This window comes from Gouania willdenowi, chromosome 13 (genome assembly GCF_900634775.1).
Source record: "Gouania willdenowi chromosome 13, fGouWil2.1, whole genome shotgun sequence".
In the NCBI taxonomy this organism is placed as follows: domain Eukaryota; kingdom Metazoa; phylum Chordata; class Actinopteri; order Blenniiformes; family Gobiesocidae; genus Gouania; species Gouania willdenowi.
This window is the reverse complement of record NC_041056.1, coordinates 55,598-75,717: the sequence shown is the minus strand read 5'-3', so window position 1 is coordinate 75,717 and position 20,120 is coordinate 55,598. Positions and strand designations below refer to the sequence as shown.

General features: G+C 42.6%; 2 protein-coding genes across 2 annotated transcripts in view; one reads left to right on the top strand and one right to left on the bottom strand.

The window, feature by feature from the left end:
* Positions 1–2,125: 2,125 nt before the first annotated feature.
* On the top strand, positions 2,126–3,547 carry LOC114474536 (galectin-4-like). The gene is given in 3 exon segments (XM_028464924.1): positions 2,126–2,262; positions 3,216–3,390; positions 3,392–3,547. Coding segments are annotated over 3 exon segments (468 nt in total).
* Positions 3,548–6,525: 2,978 nt separating this feature from the next.
* axl (AXL receptor tyrosine kinase) overlaps positions 6,526–20,120 on the bottom strand; it is a 66,896-nt gene continuing 53,301 nt past the window's right edge. Inside the window, exons 18-20 of the mRNA XM_028464171.1 lie at positions 13,605–13,764; positions 11,138–11,274; positions 6,526–10,917 (exon numbers count right to left, since the gene is read on the bottom strand). Of these exons, the coding sequence (XP_028319972.1) occupies positions 10,461–10,917; positions 11,138–11,274; positions 13,605–13,764 (754 nt within the window). The 3' untranslated portion in view covers positions 6,526–10,460. The remainder of the gene's footprint in view (positions 10,918–11,137; positions 11,275–13,604; positions 13,765–20,120) is intronic.

The window sequence follows — 20,120 nt, the reverse complement described above, 5'->3', positions numbered from 1 at the left end:
ATTTATTTTTTGTACAAAAAAACATAAAATATATTCTTTAAACATAAATAAAATCCTTCAAACACTACAATCAAGTAAATTCACTTTTGCACAAAAAAGTTTCTAGTTTTCATCATCAAACCCAAAGTTCACAGTTCTTTCTGAGCCAAGGAAGAGTGCGGACGTGTTTTTCAGAGCTCTCTGGGAATGTTATACTCCCGTCTGATAACACGACCTTGACTACCAGCGAGCAGCTGCATCTGAAGAGAGAGAAAACTGGGCCCAGAACATGCCTTCAACAAAAATGGAAGAGAATTTGATTAAGAAATGATTAAGGACATGAGACAGGATCTCATGTCCTTAAGACAGGAACTATCTACGAAGATGGAGAACATGACGAATGCCCTGGAGAAATCATTGAAAATACTGGAGAATGATGTCAAGGACCTGAAAGAAGAAAATGTAAAGAATGACATTGATAAGTATCTTGTACTCGAAGAAGTAACAGAAGCAGAGGTGGACAGAATAATCACAACCTGTACCTCAAAAAAATCACGGAGAATATAAGAGAAGCATTAGAAAAAAAACTATTTGTATTCGGAATTTTTCTGGACCTAAAAAAAGCCTTTGACACAATTAATCATGATATTCTTGAACAAAAACTTCAAAATTACAGAAAAAAGCACAACGCCTTAAAATGGATTAAAAGCAATATGACAAATAGGAGACAATATGTTGACTTTGAAGAACACATATCAAAATGCCAAACCATACAATGTGGTGTTCCACAGGGTTCAATTTTAGGGCCAAAACTGTTCATTTTATACATAAACGACATTTTCAAAGTCTCAAATTGTCTCAAACTAACGTTGTTTGCAGACGATACAACATCCTATGCTCAGGTAAAGACATTAAAACTCTAATAGAGTCAACAAATGAAGAACTATTAAAAATTCAAACATGGTTAGATGTAAATAAACATCAGTAAAACAAAATTCATCAAATTCGGAAAGAGAAAAATAACAGGAGATATAAGACTGAAACTAAACATGGAAATAATAGAAGAAGTAAAAGAATATAGGGCACTAGGAGTGTGGATGGACGACAAGCTGACCTGGAAAAAACATATACAAATAGTTAAAAACAAAGTTGCTAAAAGCAGTTACATCCTATGGAAGCTTCAACAAATCCTACAAACCAAATCACTTAAAACAATCTATTCTTCACTCATAGCATCACATTTAAATTACTGCTCTGAAATATGGGGAAATAACTACAAAACGTATCTTGAACCATTATTTAAACTACAAAAAAAAGTTATAAGAATTTTACATAAAGTACCACACAACACACACACAAACGATTTATTTGAGAAGTCAAAATACCTAAAACTGCAAGAAATAATACACTACAACACACAAATACACGCATTTAGGGCTTCATCTAAAAAACTACCACATCAAATACAAAAACGTTTCACATACAATCAAAATCCCTATGAATTCAGACATAATAATGTGTTTAGACCAAACAGGGTCATATCGAACGTTGGTAAACATAGTACTGTGTATAGAGCCATGAACCTCTGGAACAGCCTTGACAAAGAGACACAACAGTCAGATAATCTGAAACAATTTAAGGAGAAAACACGGAGGACATTTTTACACACATACAGATCTCAAGTCAACTCTTCATCGAACTCTACAGCGACGACATGGAACTCATCAACTGGTCATTGAGCCATTGACAAAATCTTCACGACGAGGCAACTACTACAGCATGAACCAGCGTGTCCTAAGGACACATACCCAGGTGGATACGTCATGGATGCACGAGGGAGAAGCCAGATGCTCTGTCTCTCTCTGTTGACAGTGGAAGATGTGGAGGACATCTATCTGCTAGGAGTCATGATCTTTGGCCTGCTAATGATGGGGGTATGTGTATGTGTATGTGCCTTTCTGATGGATCGTAAGCTGAGGCGACTTTCAGAGGATATGAAGGTACTTTGAGAGAAGAAGAACTTTTCGTTTGGAGAGTTGGAGGAACGTAAACAACGACTGGAAAAGAAAGCTCGAGGAGATACGGAGGAAAAGGACAGAGAGGAGGAGTAACAAGGGTTAGGGTTAGGGTTAAAAATGCCCATGCCATGTCTGTTTCTTCTTCTTCTTCTTCTTCTTCTTCTGTGGTGTTGCAGAGGATCCCCTACCTCGGGCCCATCTATGGGGGCCTCAGGGAAGGCTCGTCCGTATACATCCAGGGATGTGTTCCTGAGAACATCACCAGGTAAGGCAGATGGAGAACCTATGATATGTTGTTTCAGCATTAATAACTAGTGGTGGGAGTGGTTAGCGTTGCCCCCATGTCGTTAAAATGGCACAAGAAAATGAAATGAAACCAAAATTACTGGAACAACAATGGAAAAAACCCTTCTGTCATTATATCTCTACGTTTTAACCATTTTGTGTATTTTTCTTTCATTTTCTGTATTTTTGGTGTAATTATTATTAGCATTTGTTGTCATTTTCTGTATTTTCTTCTGATTTCATTATCGTTGGTTGTTTGTTGTGGTCCTTTTGCGCATTTAAAAAAAAATAGTTTTGAATAATTTTTCTGCCACAAAGATGTCTTTGATCCGTGATTTAAAGGAAGTTTGTGACCATGGGAATAATTTTAAATAATTACAAAATGTATAACTTATATAGCTTTTAGCAGTACAAAAAGTTTTTAATATTGACTTTTTTAAACCCAAACAAACTGCGAGACAGTGACGTCATGAACCCGGAACAGGAAGTAGCGCTGAATAGTGTGTTATAATCTTAAAAAGAACGTTTTGAACATTTTGTTCCACCAAATGACTCCAAAATAACAGATTCACACACTCGCTGTATTTGGAAGCTTTTGACTAAGTTTCAGGTCAAACTCAGACTGTGTCAGAGAGATTTTCACTCACAGATAGATGGATATATTTTAGCCATTTGGTGCATTTTTATTTTATTTTGTGTAATTTTTGGAGTTATTTTGTGTATTTTGGATACGATACGTTTTCTGTTTTTATGTCATTATGTTGTGTTCTGGGTTAGTGTTAGTAATAAGAGTAATTTTGGTTTTGCGTAAATCTGTTGTCACGTTGTGCATTTTCTTGTCATTTTATTCCGTTTTGTTGCTAATTTGTGTGTTTTTGAGTCTTTGTGGAAATGGTATTTAATATTTTGGTGCAGACTCTACTGCTTGTGTAGGATGTGCATTAACTTCAAGGTGAGTCGTTCCCATGACATCGCCTTCCACATGAACCCCAGAGTGAAGGAGGGGGCGGTGGTGAGGGACGGCATGATCGGAGGGAGCTCAGCAACAACCCCTTCGGGGAGGGGCGGTACTTTGATGTAAGCAGCAACACTGGCTCCTCCCACTGCAGCTCCATCACCTGCTCTGTCCTCCTCAGATGTCCATTCGCTGTGGGAACCACAGGTTTAAGGTGTACGTTAACGTTGTCCACCGTATGCAGGGCTTCACTGAGGTGGACATGCTGGAGATAGACGGAGACGTGCAGATCTCCTACATCCACGTCTGAAGACCTCCCTGAGCCGTGGGTTCAACATGAATAAAATAACTGCAAAGATGTCTGACTGCAATGATTAACACTACACTAGTGTCACTGCCTTTAAATATTATATTAAATGATTTGGTTTATTTTTTTTACATGATTTAAATAAAAAAACAATAAATAAAAAATGAGTAGGAAAAATAAGGATAATAAAATAAACATTTTTCCATTTTTATGGTAGATTTCGTTCAGATATGGTAAGGCATAAAAATGTGAATTTATATTTATTTTATGAGTTCAGTTTTTGTAATTCAAACATGATGAGAAATATGAAAAACACCTACATTTTTTATGTAAATTTATATCTGTCCATACCTGCCTGTGATTGGCTGATCTCATCACGGAGGTAAGACTATAAGAAGGCATAAAAACAGAAAAAGTTTTTTTTTTTTTAGATAAGGCTAAGGCATAAAAACGGAAAAAATAAATAAAATTGTGAGAAAGCTATAATAGGCCAAAGAATTGAAAAATGTTCAAAAAATTTCACGGAGGTGGAGCTATTGTAAGGCATAAAAATGTCATTTTTTTAGATAATGCTATAAAAAGACATAAATATGGAATCATTTTGGGTTATAGTAAGGCTTAAAAATTAAAAATGGAATTATTTTGGAGTTTTTTTTCTGAGTTAAGGATATAATAAGACCCTAAAAACTAGTTCAAATATGACTTAAACTGTGGTAAAAAACCAGCAAGGCCAAAAAAAAAATGCACACCGACATTTCTGAGGTAAATCAATGTGTCCGTACCTGCCTGTGATTGGCTGATCTCATCAGATCAAGAAGCTAATCAGGGCGTGGCCTGGATTGAACTTGGACGGGAAACCACTGAGAATTACAGGCACCACAGAGTGAGGATATATTAAGGCATAAAAATACATTAAGAAAGAAAAAAATGATTATTACTTTTTCAGATATTAGGTTCTAGTAAAACAAAAAAACGTGCCAAAAAAATTCAAACACCCTTTATGCATTTTAACCCCAGTTTTAGTGTGTTTATCATATTTGAACTAGTTTTAAGGGTCTTAGAATAGCCTTATCTAAATAAAAAAAAGAAAATTCTAAGTTTTTGAAGAATTATGCCTAAAAACGCATAAAAACGGGCGAATAATTTAAAACACCCAAAAACATAGATAAGGCTAAAGTAAGGCTTAAAAACGGGCGAAAAAATTTCAAATGCCCATAAATTGAGGTAAGACTATAGGAAGGCATAAAAATGGGCAAAAAAAAATTTAAACGCCCAAAAACGGAGGTAAGGCTATAATAAACCATAAAAACGGGCAAAAAAAATTTCAATCACCCCTACCTACAATTTTGGGCGTTTTCAAATTTTTCTCATTTTTCATGCGTTACTGCATTTTAACCTTAGCCTTATCTAAAAAAAAAAAATCAAAAAATTTCAATTTGTATGCCTAACTGTAGCCTTATATCTGATTTTGGGCTTTTTCAAATTTTTCAAATTTTTCATGCCTCACTGCATTTTAACCCCAGTTCAATGCTTATCATATTTGAACTAGTTTATCTTAGAATAGCCTTATCTAAAAAAGAAAACAATATTTTTCAATTTTTCAATTTTTCAATTTTTCTGCCTTACTGTAGCTTTACCTCCGATTTCAGGCGTTTTCAAATTATTCTCATTTTTCATGCCTTACTGCAAAAAATCAAACACCCAAAAACGGAGGTAAGTGTCATGTTGTGTTAATTATTTAGTTATTCTGTGTCTTTGTTTATTTGGTTTGAGTCTAGTCATGGTTTAACATGTGTTTCAGGGGTTCCTGTTTGTGGCTCCTCCCCCAGTGATGTCTGTGCTTGGTTGGTGACTGATTAGCTCCCTCATGTTTCCACCCAGGTGTGGCCCATTTCCAATCAGGCTTCCTCCACTATTGAACTGAGTGCTTGGTCACAGTGTGTGTGTGTGTGTGTGTGTCTGGTCTTTACGCCCTGTTCCTCCTGGGCTTGGATTTAAGTTTTGTTTTGGAGAATAAAGACATGAACTGGTTCCAGGAACGTTATACTTCAATCCTTCCTCCTTCTCTCTCTTCACACCCACACCGGACCGTAACAGTAAGGCTTAAAAACGGGCGAAAAAATTTCAAATGCCCATAAATTGAGGTAAGGCATAAAAACGGGCAAAAATAATCAAACACCCCAAAACGGAGGTAAAAACAGGCAAAAAGTGACACACCCAAAAACGGGGGTAAGGCTATAATAAGCCATAAAAACGGGCGAAAAAATTTCAATCACCCCTACCTCCGATTTTGGGCGTTTTCAAATTTTTCTCATTTTTCGTGCCTTACTGCATTTTAACCCCTGTTTTTAAAAAAAAAAAAAAAAAAATTTTAAAAATTAAATTTTTTTTAATTATTATGACTTACTATAGCTTTACCTCAGATTTTAGGTAATTTTCATACATTAGTGCATTTAAACCCCAGTTTAAGTGTGCTCATCATATTTGCACTAGTTTTTAGGGTTTTATGATAACCTTAACAAAAAAATAAAAAATTCCAAAATTGTAAATTTTTATGCCTAAAAACGGGCAAAAAAAAATCAAACACCCAAAAATGGAGGTAAGGCTATAGTCGGGCATAAAAGTGTGCGAAAAAAAACAAAAACACCCATAAACAAAGGTAAGGCATAAAAACAGGTGAAAAAAACTCACACACCTGATCATGTCTCATAGAAATAAATCACACACACTATTTTACTTTGCACCCACAAATAAACCCTTTATAACACTAAGAGTATGTACATCTCTGTACATCCAACCTTCACTCATTTGGCCATAATTGACAACTGTACCTAAGCTCCTCCCACTATATGAATACATACTCCCAACGGGCACTGGACTAGTTTAATATAATTATTAAATATTGCAGGAACATTTCAGAATGAGGAAAAGTTTTTTTTCAAAACAGTGATGAACCATTTGTAGGAAGTAGATATTGATCATTTTCTTGAAAGGACATTTATTTCTTATGCAAAAATACTGTGGATATTGTATAAAAAGGTTTACAAGTCATTGCAGTGACAATAAAAAAGCAGATATGATACAATCTTGTGGTTACAAACATATACATAAACTCCATCGCTTGATACTGGCATCGTTTCACCATAATTTAGTCCTAAGAGAAAATACGTACTGGTAGTTAGTGGTGATCAAACCCAGTGTGAGTGCATTCAAACTGGTCCATTGGGTCCACCAGCATGGGTTACAATACCCTACCATGGGGGGTTTGATCACATGGGGGGTCGTACCAAAATAAAATCCTGACTTGTTTTAAAGTAAAAAATGTATTTTTTAAAAAAATGCAATTTTAAAAAACCTCTTACGTGTAAAAAAAGGTAAACGCAAAAATTTAAAGCAATACCTGGGCTTTAACTGACAGACATGTGTCAAACTCAAGGCTCGGGGGCCAAATCTGGCCCTTTACAACCTCCAGCAGTAGAAAACATGAATCAATGTGTAAATGACCAAATCATTCAGCTGGAGATATCAGTCCATAAAAATACACAAATTCAAAGAAACTCAACAATATTTGCAGGCCTCACAATTTTCCCCACACTTATTTCACATATTTCATCTCTTTTTGTTGATAAAACTCTCACTTTTTCCCCTAAAACAAAATGTTCCCAAATGAAATAAAAACCGGTCACAAACTATAAATTATCCCAAGTTTGACATATTTACACTACGTTTGAGTATTTGTGTATTCACTGATACTCACACAATTCCAGAGACTCATGTCTCATAACAGGAGGTTGAATGAAGTTGTGTCATTTACATTAATTTGGAACGTAATCTAGTTGCCAGAGTCACTGAAGTCGCGTTTGGTGTGAACGCGCTTTAAGGAGCTTTAATGACCCTTGTATTGTGTGTGTACCAATATTGATCTGATACGTTATCAACATAAATATTACATAGAATGTCAGATTTTCTCTCTTATTAGAAATGCTGGAGCAGAGTCTGGAATGTACTACTTGTGAATTTAGATTACGTTTCAAACTTATGGCCTGGGGGCCAATTCCAGCCCTTGGAGCTTCCAAATCGGCCTGCAGGAGAAAATAAAAATGACATGAATCATTGTGTAACTGAAACTCAATATGTTCAGTTTTCTTGGTGCTTACAACACATGATTGTCATTTTTAATGTTAAACTGTTGAAAAAATAAAAAATTTAAAGTGTTTGGACTGATATGTGTCACTTTTTGTTGGTTTCTTACATAAGGCACAATAATGTTGAAGACGCTCGTTTTACCAGATTTAGATGCAGGCCAATATTATGGGATACTGTTTGTTGATATTTGATACAAATATTGGTTTGTTACCCCCCCCCAAAACTACACAAATGGTTTATGATTAAATGAAGTAATTTATCAGTTCTGAATGGAAGCGTATAGGTTGACATGTACATGGTTAATGTGTCGCCTGGCCTTGAGTTTGACACTCCTACTGCTGTATACACGTCCATTAGGTAGTACCGTACCTTTAATGTAAACCATCTGTATTGGCAGATGTGCTCAGGTTAATTCTATGTACAGTCTACATATATACTGTAAGTGCAGCATCATGTTCAGTTCCCTCTGTCAGTAACAGACTCTTATTTACAGCTCAGTAAAAGGTCCACAGTCATGCAGAACTGCATCCCTCAAGGACCAAGACTACTGTCTTACACAATGTACAGAAACGTACAAAATAAAGATACAAAAACATTAGTGCAAAGTCATAGATACAAAAATCAGCATGAAAATAAAACAGAGGTGACAACACTGTGCTTGAGACAAAAACTAAACCGTGGTCCGTGGTCCCGTCTATCCACGCGTACTTGTCGTTATCTGTACCGTCATAAGTGGATTTCACTTCCTGTTTCTGATTCCAGAGTGAAGTTGTTGTCAAGGTGATGATGTGAATCAGGTTGAGTCAGACTTCAGTTAGTCAGAACATGTCATCAGATTTAATATGTTTTGGTTTTATCTATTCAAACGGCTTTTTTTAGGAAATTCACTTTGATCTCCTGACATGTTTCAGCTGTCAACTGCCAGTCTTCTTCAAAGGCGTCTGCTGATCGCTTTGATGTTGAACATGTCAAGAGATCAAAGTAAATTTCCTGAAAAAAAAAGGTGTCTGAATAAATGAAACCTTTTATTTCATGTTTCATTTATTCAGAAAATTTTTTTCCTCATGAATTGATTCTTAAATTTTAAAAAATTGAATATTAAAATTTTTCAGCAGCTGACAGATGTTAGCATCAATAATCGTTATTAATTGACAATTGTTTTGTAACAAATTCAAAACTTTAATCAAAAAAACGAATCATATTGGGCTGATGAACCACCTCTAGTTTAATAGTTTATGGGTTCCAAACAAGTTACGTTTGACCATATTTTAAAGGTTAAACATTGATAATTGCTGATATCATTACAGTTAATTATTAGAAATTACTTTAAGTCGGTGCTGAACAATCCTGGTCTCTTTAAACCATTTTATATAAATGTAATCCAACTGTTTTAAAACAGGAGTGTAATTCTACTCCTGACCTAAGGGGGCAGTAAATAGCTTGAATATAGCACTATTGTTCATAGCTTGTTGCTATGTGTTAGCGCTGTTCTCACGGGGCCGTTTCCACTCTTGTGTGTATTTTTATGATTTCTGAAAGCTTTTATTTTGAAAGCTAAAGCTGACTGCAGCAACTCCATAAAACAAAAATGAATAACTGTCGCTCACTTTTCCTCCCTTTTTATACTGATCTATAACATTTTATGATTTTCTTGCGCTAATGCTTGATTACACATTAGTGTGTTTTATAGGTCTGCTGTTTACATCATATTATATAGTGTCAGATGTGTCATTTTAATGAACTGTTTAAACTACTTTGGTTCTGTTATTTTAAGGGTTCTATTGCTGCAGTATCCTCTGTACCTTAAATTCATACCAATCACATTTCATATGTGCTTAATATTACATTTTTCTATTCTCTGAATTGGGAAATATGTATCAATAGTTTCAAAACCGCTGTAATTATATTCAAACACATTGACGATGTGTACAGACGCTCACAAAAGCTTCACATGACAGCAGGTTTATTTTTGTTCTTAGCATAGCTTAGCGTATGTTAGCATAGCTTAGCGCATGTTAGCATAGTGAAACAGCAGACCGTACCATTACTGTGAGTTTTATTCCTGCTATGACGGCTGTGATGATTCAGTAACTTAAAGGCTTTAAAACATTGTGTGTGTGTGTGTGTGTGTGTGTGTGTGTGTGTGTGTGTGTGTGTGTGTGTGTGTGTGTGTGTGTGTGTGTGTGTGTGTGTGTGTGTGTGTGTGTGTGTGTGTGTGTGTGTGTGTGTGTGTGTGTTAATCTTCCAGGAGTGAAATTACAAATGTGGTTTTATAATAAAGTAGGATTGTGCTGCAGTTATAAAGCTTAGCTTAGCGTACGTTAGCATAGCACTGTACCGTTACTGTGTAAGTTTTCCTCGTCAGAATGACGTGTGTTCTTCTCGTTAGCGCTGAGTCATGATCAGGCTCTTGAGCTAGCATGGTATAGTTTGGCAGTGTGTTGTATGAGCTGGTTTCACAGATAGTTTCTCCTTCACTTTTTATCTTTCTGATTTGGAATTACAAATGTTTCATAATAAAAAAACTAGGATTTAGTCGTTTAAACTGATTGTGCTGCAGTTTTGTTCGGGCAACAGTTGATTCTTTGCTACCAGTGTCTGTGCTGCTCGCAACATTTGTGGAAATGTCTTCACGTTTGAAAGGAAAGATGAAACTAAGTCCTTTTCTTTCCTTGGAATGTTTCTGTGTTCGTATGTGCAAACTGTGACGAGGCACGTTAGGTTAAAACAGGCACGGGAACAGGAAAAACACATTTCGGCAGTTGCTGTTTCACTGCCACGGGACCTTCCTGGACATGTCCCCGTCCAGCAGCTCCACGGTAGGGGTCGGGGCTGGGGTGGGGATGGGGGTGGAGTGACAGGACGACTGCAGGGGCAGCGTGGCCGTGGAGGACGACACCGGCATGTCCAGGCTCTCCAGGGAGTCGGAGAGTGGCCGAGTGCTGTCATGCTGCGGACACAGAACGTAGCGGTTGGGGTGGTGCACCTCCACCGTGGTCACTGAGTCCAGGCCCTTCAGGCAGAGGGGGCCAGAGCCCCCGAGCGGGTCGCGACCCCCCACGGCGCCGAGCTCCATGGAAGACTCATCCATATTGACATAGAGGATCTCATCGGGGTCCTGAGGGTCGGGCATGTCCTCCAGGGCTTTCTCAAGCTCACAGCGAAGAGTCTCAAAGGACGGGCGGTCTTTGGGGCTCAAGAGCCAGCAGGAGAACATCAGGGCGTAGCTGAAAAAAAACGAAACACGCTCGGGGTCAATGTCAAGTTTGAGTGGTGAACTTATTATATTGTAAACACAAAACGCCAACAAAATGAAAGAAAAATACATTTAAGGACTCCAAAAACACAAAACACATAACCTATAAACTCTGTGGGCTGAGGGATTAGCGGGGTGGTGGCTAACACAGAAGCTAACTATATTACTATTTTATTTTTTTACACACTCACATGCTGTCCAGGCAGTCTGGGGGCTGTTTGAGGCGGTTCCCTTGCCTCAGGTAGTCGTAGATCTCACTGTTCTCCACCCCGGGGTACGGCGTCTGTCCTCGCGTGGCCACCTCCCACATGGTGACTCCAAAAGACCACTGCAGCACAAACAGTCAGGAAAGGGTTAAACCTTCCTCTATTCTACTCCTCGCACACTAACAAACGTCAAAGATGGAACACTGATGTTCATTTGTCTTGGGCCTTTTGAAACACAATATTCTGACATGCAGTGAAGTGTGGAGGTTATTTTTAATGCTGCGGCTGCGTAGCAACATGTGCTTTAGCGTGCATGGAAACCTGGGCCTCTATGAAATATGTGTAATGATGTTAGCAGATGTTGGAGCTGATGTCTGTGCCAGATGTTGCTCTTTACAAACTGATGTACAATATCTGTGACGGTTGTTCGTTGTTGTCCATGGGTTAGGGTTAGGGGTGGTACGTCAGTATGAATAGTACGTTAGCATGTGTGGTACGTCAGTATGAATAGTACGTTAGCATGTGTGGTACGTCAGTATGAATAGTATGTTAGCATGTGTGGTACGTCAGTATGAATAGTACGTTAGCATGTGTGGTACGTCAGTATGAATAGTATGTTAGCATGTGTGGTACGTCAGTATGAATAGTACGTTAGCATGTGTGGTACATCAGTATGAATAGTACGTTAGCATGTGTGGTACGTCAGTATGAATAGTACGTTAGCATGTGTGGTACGTCAGTATGAATAGTATGTTAGCATGTGTGGTACGTCAGTATGAATAGTACGTTAGCATGTGTGGTACATCAGTATGAATAGTACGTTAGCATGTGTGGTACGTCAGTATGAATAGTACGTTAGCATGTGTGGTACGTCAGTATGAATAGTACGTTAGCATGTGTGGTACGTCGGTATGAATAGTACGTTAGCATGTGTGGTACGTCAGTATGAATAGTACGTTAGCATGTGTGGTACGTCAGTATGAATAGTACGTTAGCATGTGTGGTACGTCAGTATGAATGGTATGTTAGTATGAATGGTATGAATGGTATTTTTTTTTATTTTATTTTTATTTATTTATTCAGTTCATTTCCGACATGGTCGCATTCACAGAAATTCATTTGACGTTCAGAGCAAAATCACATCATTGTTTTTTTTTTTTTTTTTTTTTTTTTTGTCCTTTTTTTTGTCCTTTTTCATGCCGGAAAGGGCGACGGAAAAAAGCATTATGCTTATCCAGATCCGTCCCCTGATTTGAACACAGATAATTTTACATCCAACCTCGTTTCTTCCCTTTTTTTTTTTTTTTTTGTCCCTTTTTTATGTGATGTGTTCTCGTCTGCAGTCATTGTTCCTGTTGTTACTCCTCTTCACTGTCTTTTTCCTCCGTATCTCCTCGAGCTTTCTTTTCCAGTCGTTGTTTACGTTCCTCCAACTCTCCAAACGTAAAGTTCTTCTTCTTTCGGAGAACCTTCATATCCTCTGAAAGTTTCCTCAGCTTACGATCCATCAGAAAGGCACATACACATACACATACCCCCATCATTAGCAGGCCAAAGATCATGACTCCTAGCAGATAGATGTCCTCCACATCTTCCACTGTCAGCAGAGAGAGACAGAGCTTCTCCCTCGTGCATCCATGACGTATCCACCTGGGTATGTGTCCTTAGGACACGCTGGTTCATGCTGTAGTGATCGCCTCGTCGTGAAGATTTTGTCAATGGCTCAATGACCAGTTGATGAGTTCCATGTCGTCGCTGTAGAGTTCAATGAAGAGTTGACTTGAGATCTGTATGTGTGTAGAAATGTCCTCCTCGTTTTCTCCTTAAATTGTTTCAGATTAATGGACTGTTGTGTCTCTTTGTCAAGGCTGTTCCAGAGGTTCATGGCTCTATACACAGTACTATGTTTACCAACGTTTGATATGACCCTGTTTGGTCTAAACACATTATTATGTCTGAATTCATAGGGATTTTGATTGTATGTGAAACGTTTTTGTATTCGATGTGGTAGTTTTTTTTGATGAAGCCCTAAATGCATGTATTTGTGTGTTGTAGTGTATTATTTCTTGCAGTTTTAGGTATTTTGACTTCTCAAATAATTTGTTTGTGTGTGTGTTGTGTGGTACTTTATGTAAAATTCTTATAGCTTTTTTTTGTAGTTTAAATAGTGGTTCAAGATACGTTTTGTAGTTATTACCCCATATTTCAGAGCAGTAATTTAAATGTGATGCTATGAGTGAAGAATAGATTGTTTTAAGTGATTTGGTTTGTAGGATTTGTTGAAGCTAGGGTTAGGGCTAACCCTATGCTAGTATGAATGGTATGCTAGTATGCTGTTGTCTCTAATGCCACAAATTGTGAGTTCAAGCCTCAACTGATGTAAAATTCTGTTTTTTTCTGGACTTTGTTTGTTTCTCAGTTTTTGCCTAATTCTGCTTTTGTCTGAACTCACCACGTCGCTCTTGGTGGTGTAGACTCTGTCCGCCAGGCTTTCGATGGCGATCCACTTCACAGGCATCTTAGAGATGCGTCCCTGTCTGTAGTAATCCCCGTTGTAGATCTTCTTGGACAGGCCGAAGTCGGCCACACACACGTTCATGTTTTCGTTCAGCCTGGAAGGGATAAAAAACGTTGGTGGAAAATGTTTCAAAGAAAGCGAAGAGTTACGAATGTAACTATGGTTCTATGAATCCCACTGAATATTCCCCTTCGCGCATGCGCAGTGCGAGTATGTATACCAACAATGTCACCAGTGACCCCTGGATGACCCAGAGGAAGTTTATATCTTCCGGTGTCACTCCAGGGTACTTTCCTACAGAATCTTCTCGCGAGCACACGAGGGTTCTGAGTGACAAAGAGCTCTGGCGGTCATTCGGGATTCATAGAACCATAGTTACATTCGTAACTCTTCGTTCTATTTCACTGAAGCACTGAATGACTTATACCAGAAAAGTCAAGAAGAATCCTGCTTACCACCCTTCAGTGTGTAGGGTCAGAGGACTCTGGCCGAAGAACCACAGCCAATGGATGGGGTGTGGCTACATTCACCCTGTAGAATCTGGAGAAAGTGCCTGCCGATGCCCATGAGGCCGCAGCACAGATGTCCTCCAGGGGCACTCCCCTCAGGGCAGCCCATGACGTAGCAACACTCCTGGTAGAGTGGCACCGCGCACCAGATGGGATGAGACGGTTACTTGCCCGATATGCATGGGCAATCACATCGACAATCCAGTTGGACAGGCGCTGCTTGGAGACAGCACCACCCCTGTTAGGGCCACCATAACAAAGAAAGAGCTGATCAGACCCCCGAAAACCTACAGTAGCTGCAATGTAGGCTTCCAGGGCGCGCACTGGGCCCAACAGGTCAGACTGAACCTCTGGCTCCACGGAAGAAGGGTTGAACCGTGCCAGCCGAATGGGCTGGTTGAGGTGAGCGCGGGACAGCACTTTAGGGAGAAAAGCTGTGTTCGGCCACAGAGTGACTCCCGAGCCGTCCGAATTCCACCTCAGACATGTGTCGCTGATTGACAGGGCGTGCAGCTCACTGACACGCTTTGCGGAGGAAATGGCCAGAAGGAACGCAGTCTTAAGGGTAACCCACTTCAGCGCTGCTCGTGCCAAGGGCTCAAACGGTGGAAGACGCAATGCCTCCAGCACCAGGGGAAGATCCCATGCTGGAGTCCTTGTGGCTCTCGGAGGTTGCAACCTCCAAGCTCCTCTCAAAAAAGGGGACACCAGCTTGTGGCTACCAATCGTGCCATTGTCGACCATTACATGTCTGCAAGATATTGCTGCGATATAGACTCTCAGCGTTGAATGAGAAAGCCCTTTGTCCAGAAGGGACTGGAGAAAGTCCAGAATAGCTGGCACAGGGCAGTGCACAGGGTCCACCTCCCGCCTTGTACACCAGTCGGAAAACAGTTTCCATCTGTTCTCATACTGGAGGCGAGTAGACGGCGCTCTTGCATTCATTATAGTATATCTAACTGGGTCGACACAGATGCTCAGGAGCGTCTCGGGCCCCCCAGTGGCCAAACGCACAGTTGAAGGAGTTGAGGATTGGGGTGCCAAATCCGCCCGGCCAGTTGGGACAGGAGATCCCTCCTGTCGAGAAGGCGCCACGGTGCGCTGCGACAGAGGCTGTGCAGCAGCGGGAACCAGCTCCTTCCTGGCCAGAAGGGAGCTACAAGCAGGATCCTGTGGCCCTCCTGAAGGACCCTGTGGAGTACCAGCTGAATCAGAGGAAACGGAGGGAAGGCATACAGGAGGCCATCCAGCCAAGGATGAGCCAATGCGTCCTGGCCAAGAGGACTGGTTGTCTCGGCTAAGGAGAACCACAGAGGGCAGTGGGTCGACTGCTCCGAAGCAAAGAGGTCCACCTCCCTGCCGAATATGCTCCATATAATGTTTGTTACCTCCGGGTGGAGGTGCCACTCCCCTGACGGAGGTTTCCGACGGGAGAGGAAGTCCGCCAAGTGGTTCTGCTCTCCCGGTATATGCATTGCTCGTATACTGATCAAGCGGGGGGCTGCCCATGTGAGGAGCTCCCTTGCCACTTCCAGCAGTCGTGCAGACTTGGTACCGCCCTGATGGTTTATGTGATACACTGTAGACGTGTTGTCTGACCGCACAAGGACATGCTTATCCCTCAGATGCGGCAAGAAGTGCTTGAGAGCTAGGTGAACTGCACGCAGCTCCAACACATTGATGTGTGCACCTTGGTCTTCCACAGGCCAACGCCCCTGGGCCGTCCTGCTCTGCCACACCGCACCCCATCCTGAAGGGCATGTGTCTGTGGTAACGGCCTCCCTGCGAGATGGAACGGAGCCTATAGGAACGCCTCTGAGCAAGGCAAGGCAAGGCAAGGCAAATTTATTTATATAGCGCATTTCATACTCAAGGCAACTCAATGTGCTTTACATGATAAAACATTCAATTGTTTAAAATCAATAAGAACATTTAAATCAATAAGAACATTTAAAATCATCAGTAAAATCAATTAAAATCATCAGTAAAATCATCATTACATCAACAACATGACAAAAAATCTCTCTCTCAATCATATGCAGTAGAGAAAAAAAGTGCCTTTAACTTTGATTTAAAAATGTTCACATTGGATGCAAGTAAGCCCTGTCCCTCCACGGAGCCAGGCGCAAAGACACTGTTGTGAGACCTTGAGCCTCCTGCTCCTGTGCCGCTTGGCATCCAAGTGAAAACTGTTCACCCACCTCTGCAGTGGGCGCAGCGACAGCAAGCCCAGAGGAACTACCCCCGAGACTGACGTTAGCTTGCCCAAAAGACGGAGGAAAGAAACGTAGGTCAGCCAGCAGCCCTCCCTGAATAAGGCGAGCTGGCGAAAAATACCGTCCACACGGTGGGGGGAGGGTTTTGTCGTCATAGCTACACTGTTCATTAAAACCCCAATGAAAGTTGTGACCCGGGATGGCACCAGGCAACTTTTTTCCACATTCACCTTGAGTCCAAGTCGAGCCACATGGGACAGGAGACGCTCTGTGTCTTGTGACGCCTGGACCCGGGATGGAGCACAGATCAGCCAGTCGTCCAGGTATGGGAGAACCTTCAAGCCCCGAGACTGTAGAGGTGCTAGGGCTGCAGACACACACCTTGTGAAGACCCTTGGGGAGAGAGAGAGGCCGAAGTACGCGTCCTTGAGGTCTATTGATGTGAACCAGTCCCCATGAGCCACCGTTCTGAGGACATCTGCTGTGGTCAGCATGTGAAAAGGTATGACCTTCAGAAATTTGTTCAACCCTCTGAGGTCTAGGATTGGGCGGAATCTGCCTGTTTTTTTTTCACTAAAAAGTACGTTGAGTAGAACCCCCGGTGATCTGACCCAGGGTCTACAGGCTCGATGGTGCCCTTGGCCAGGAGGGCAGACAGCTCCTGGTCTAATGCGAGAACCTTTGCCGGGTCGCTGATGGATGTCATTCTGACCTGGCCGGATGTGGGGGGGCGACGGCGGAATTGAAGTTTGTACCCGTAGGTTAGGGTGGCGACCACCCACGGGTCTGAAGCATGAGCCCACTGTTGGAGCTGCTGATGCGAAAAAAGTCCGACCGCCGGCCCCAAAGCCTCAATCTCTGCCCCCCCGGCCCCTCGGGACCCTAGTGGGAGGGCGGAAGGGCTCTGGAGCTCGAAATTGTCTGGGGGGCAGGCGAGCTGAGCCCCAAAAATCCCGGACTGGTCTCCGTGCAGGACGCTGGGCATCACGACGACCAGTGGAGTGAGTTGTCGACGGCATGTGGCTGCGAAAAACCGCCGGGGGGCCCCTCAGCCTGTCGGCTGGGGGTCTATCAGGAGGAGGCATCCGGCTAAGCCCGGCAAGCTGCTGCCTGGTCTGCCCCACCTGGATGGTCTGTTCCAGCGCTTCCTGGGCTGCTGGACCAAATATCTTCCCTGGTTCGACCGGGAGGCTGCGCAGCATTCTCCTGGCTGCCTCTGTTAAGTTTGACTGAGACAGCCAAACCTGACGACGAGCTTGGACTAAGATGGACATTATTCGCCCAAGCTCTCTGGACATGAGCCCAAAAGCCTCCAATGAGGCATCACAGAAGGTGACCACATCTGCATGTACACCGCCCTCCTGCAGTGAGGCTGAGAGGGCCAACATGAGGTGTGATAGGGAGTTTCCCATGCGACCAGCACGTGCTCCAGCATCATAAGCCCTCCTGAGAAGGTCATCGGTTATTCGACACTGGGGTCGAGGACACCTAGCATCCCTTCGAAGTGCTTCATCTGGGGGCACAATAAGAGAAGCGATGGCAGGCTCGATGGGCGGAGTGCGATCAAGGCCGGCCCCCGCTGCATCATGCATGGTTGCCAGGGTCCGCCCATCTGCAGAGAGACGGGAGCAAGCTTTACTGTCCCTCCAACAGGACTGCAACTCCCTCAGATAATCCTCTGAATGAGGAATAGCGAAAGCTGTGGGGGCAGGCCTGCGCCTGAAGAAGGCGCTTGCAGATGCTGCCTCTGCCTGCTGTGGGACAACTGTGTGCAGCCGCTGTAGAGCCAGGCACATGACAGCGCGCATGGAGTTGTCTTCCACCTCGGCCCCCGAACTGTGATCCGAGGAGTGGGAGCCCTGCTCAGACACCTGGGATCCGACATCCAAATTCTCCTCATAATCACAGAAATGGCTAGCCGAAGCAGCCAAAGAGAGTGTATCCTCCTCGGGCAGCAGCGTTGGCATTGGGGGAGAGAGTGCCGCATCAGCCACCAGGGGAATAACCGGCTGGCTGTCGGCCAGCAGGGATCTCATCTGAGCCAATTCAGCAGACAGCTGCTCAACTTTAGATGATAACCCACTATGGTCAGACTTCGTTCTCCTCCTGGAGGGGGCAGCTGCCGCAGCCACTGCCCGCCTCTTGGAGCGTGTCTGATGGGTCTGAGGTGGCTGGCCTGGGGGGAGGTCGACTACGGCAACTGAGCCTTCCACCCCCGCCAACCTGGCAACCCTGGCCGCCCGAGGCAAGTAGCTGCAGTTCATGCAGGGATTGCCTGACAGCGCCTCACCCAGGTGCTCAGGGCCAAGGCATGTGGGGCATAGGTCGTGGCCATCCTCTGGCTGTAAAGAAACCCCACAAGATGTGCAGATATGAGAGCCATCCATCGTAGCTTGACTGAGAAGTCACTGATTTCAACACAGGTATTCAACAAAGGGAGGGGGCGCGCACGCCGCCTGTCTGGTATCACCCTGCACTCCTCGGCTTAGCCTGAGCGCGGACGCCGTAGGTTGGGCGAGTATAGGGACCGTATACTGGGGAAGGGAGCGCACACGCTGCCTGCACAGTAGAGGCCCAATATACTAAATAAAAAACAACCACTGTACTGTGGTCCTCACCCAGACTGGGCTCTTTAACAGAAGATGACACTAGCTTAGCCGGTGATGCTAATGTAAACAAATCCACGCTGGGCTCCGGGCGTGCGCACACAACCCACCAGCAAACAAATAAAGTCGGCTAACTTAAATTTCGGGAGCAGGCTGCTCAAATGCAGCCTTCACCGACCATCTCTTTCATTTTTATAAAGACAACCTTTGATCTGCCGAATAAGCGGCTACTTACCTTGTCAGCGTGTGTCGTCGGGACCAAACACAAACCATATGCTGGGGGGAGGCGGCGCTAACGCGGCCTGTGCCAACAGAGGTTGCTAATGGGTGAAGCTACCGCTACACAAACACTCACCGTCGCAGCGAATGCACGCTGCTCCGACCTACCACAGTCATGGAGCTACTAGCGACGGCAGCTGTATGCACAGTATTCCAGTAACTGCGCGCGAGAAGAAAAAAAGGAAAGTACCCTGGAGTGACACCGGAAGATATAAACTTCCTCTGGGTCATCCAGGGGTCACTGGTGACATTGTTGGTATACATACTCGCACTGCGCATGCGCGAAGGGGAATATTCAGTGCTTAAAGCACCGCCTCTGGCGGTCAGCAGGGATGAAATAGAACTGAGATAAAGCCTCACAACAAGGAGAATATAGAAGATTGATGACGTCACAGAACAATCCTGGGTTTAAAATAAAGGCTCGTTGTTAGAGGAGGTTTATCATCTCAGACGCCATGAACGTAGTACGTCCTGTGATTATGTATTCTTTGTATCGGGTCTTGTTGAATGTCTACTGTACTAACCTGCTTAAGGACAATGGATGAAAATTAGCCGTTGTGCTAACTCCAGCATGTTTACGTTGTTGCTCTATGCTGACATGTTGATGAATATGTATTGTCCTAATTTAAATAAATAAAAGTAAGAAATACAAATAAAAATAGGACTTCCAGTTATCTCTGATTTTCTGTTTATTAATTTAATAAGAATTACTTCACAATTACTCTAATGGAGGCCTGGAAGTGGACCCTGGAACAGTTTGAGTAACAACATAATAACACCATTGGTTTAAGTTTTGCTTTTTACAGCTGGTTATTATAATAATGAAAGCTACAGTTCTTT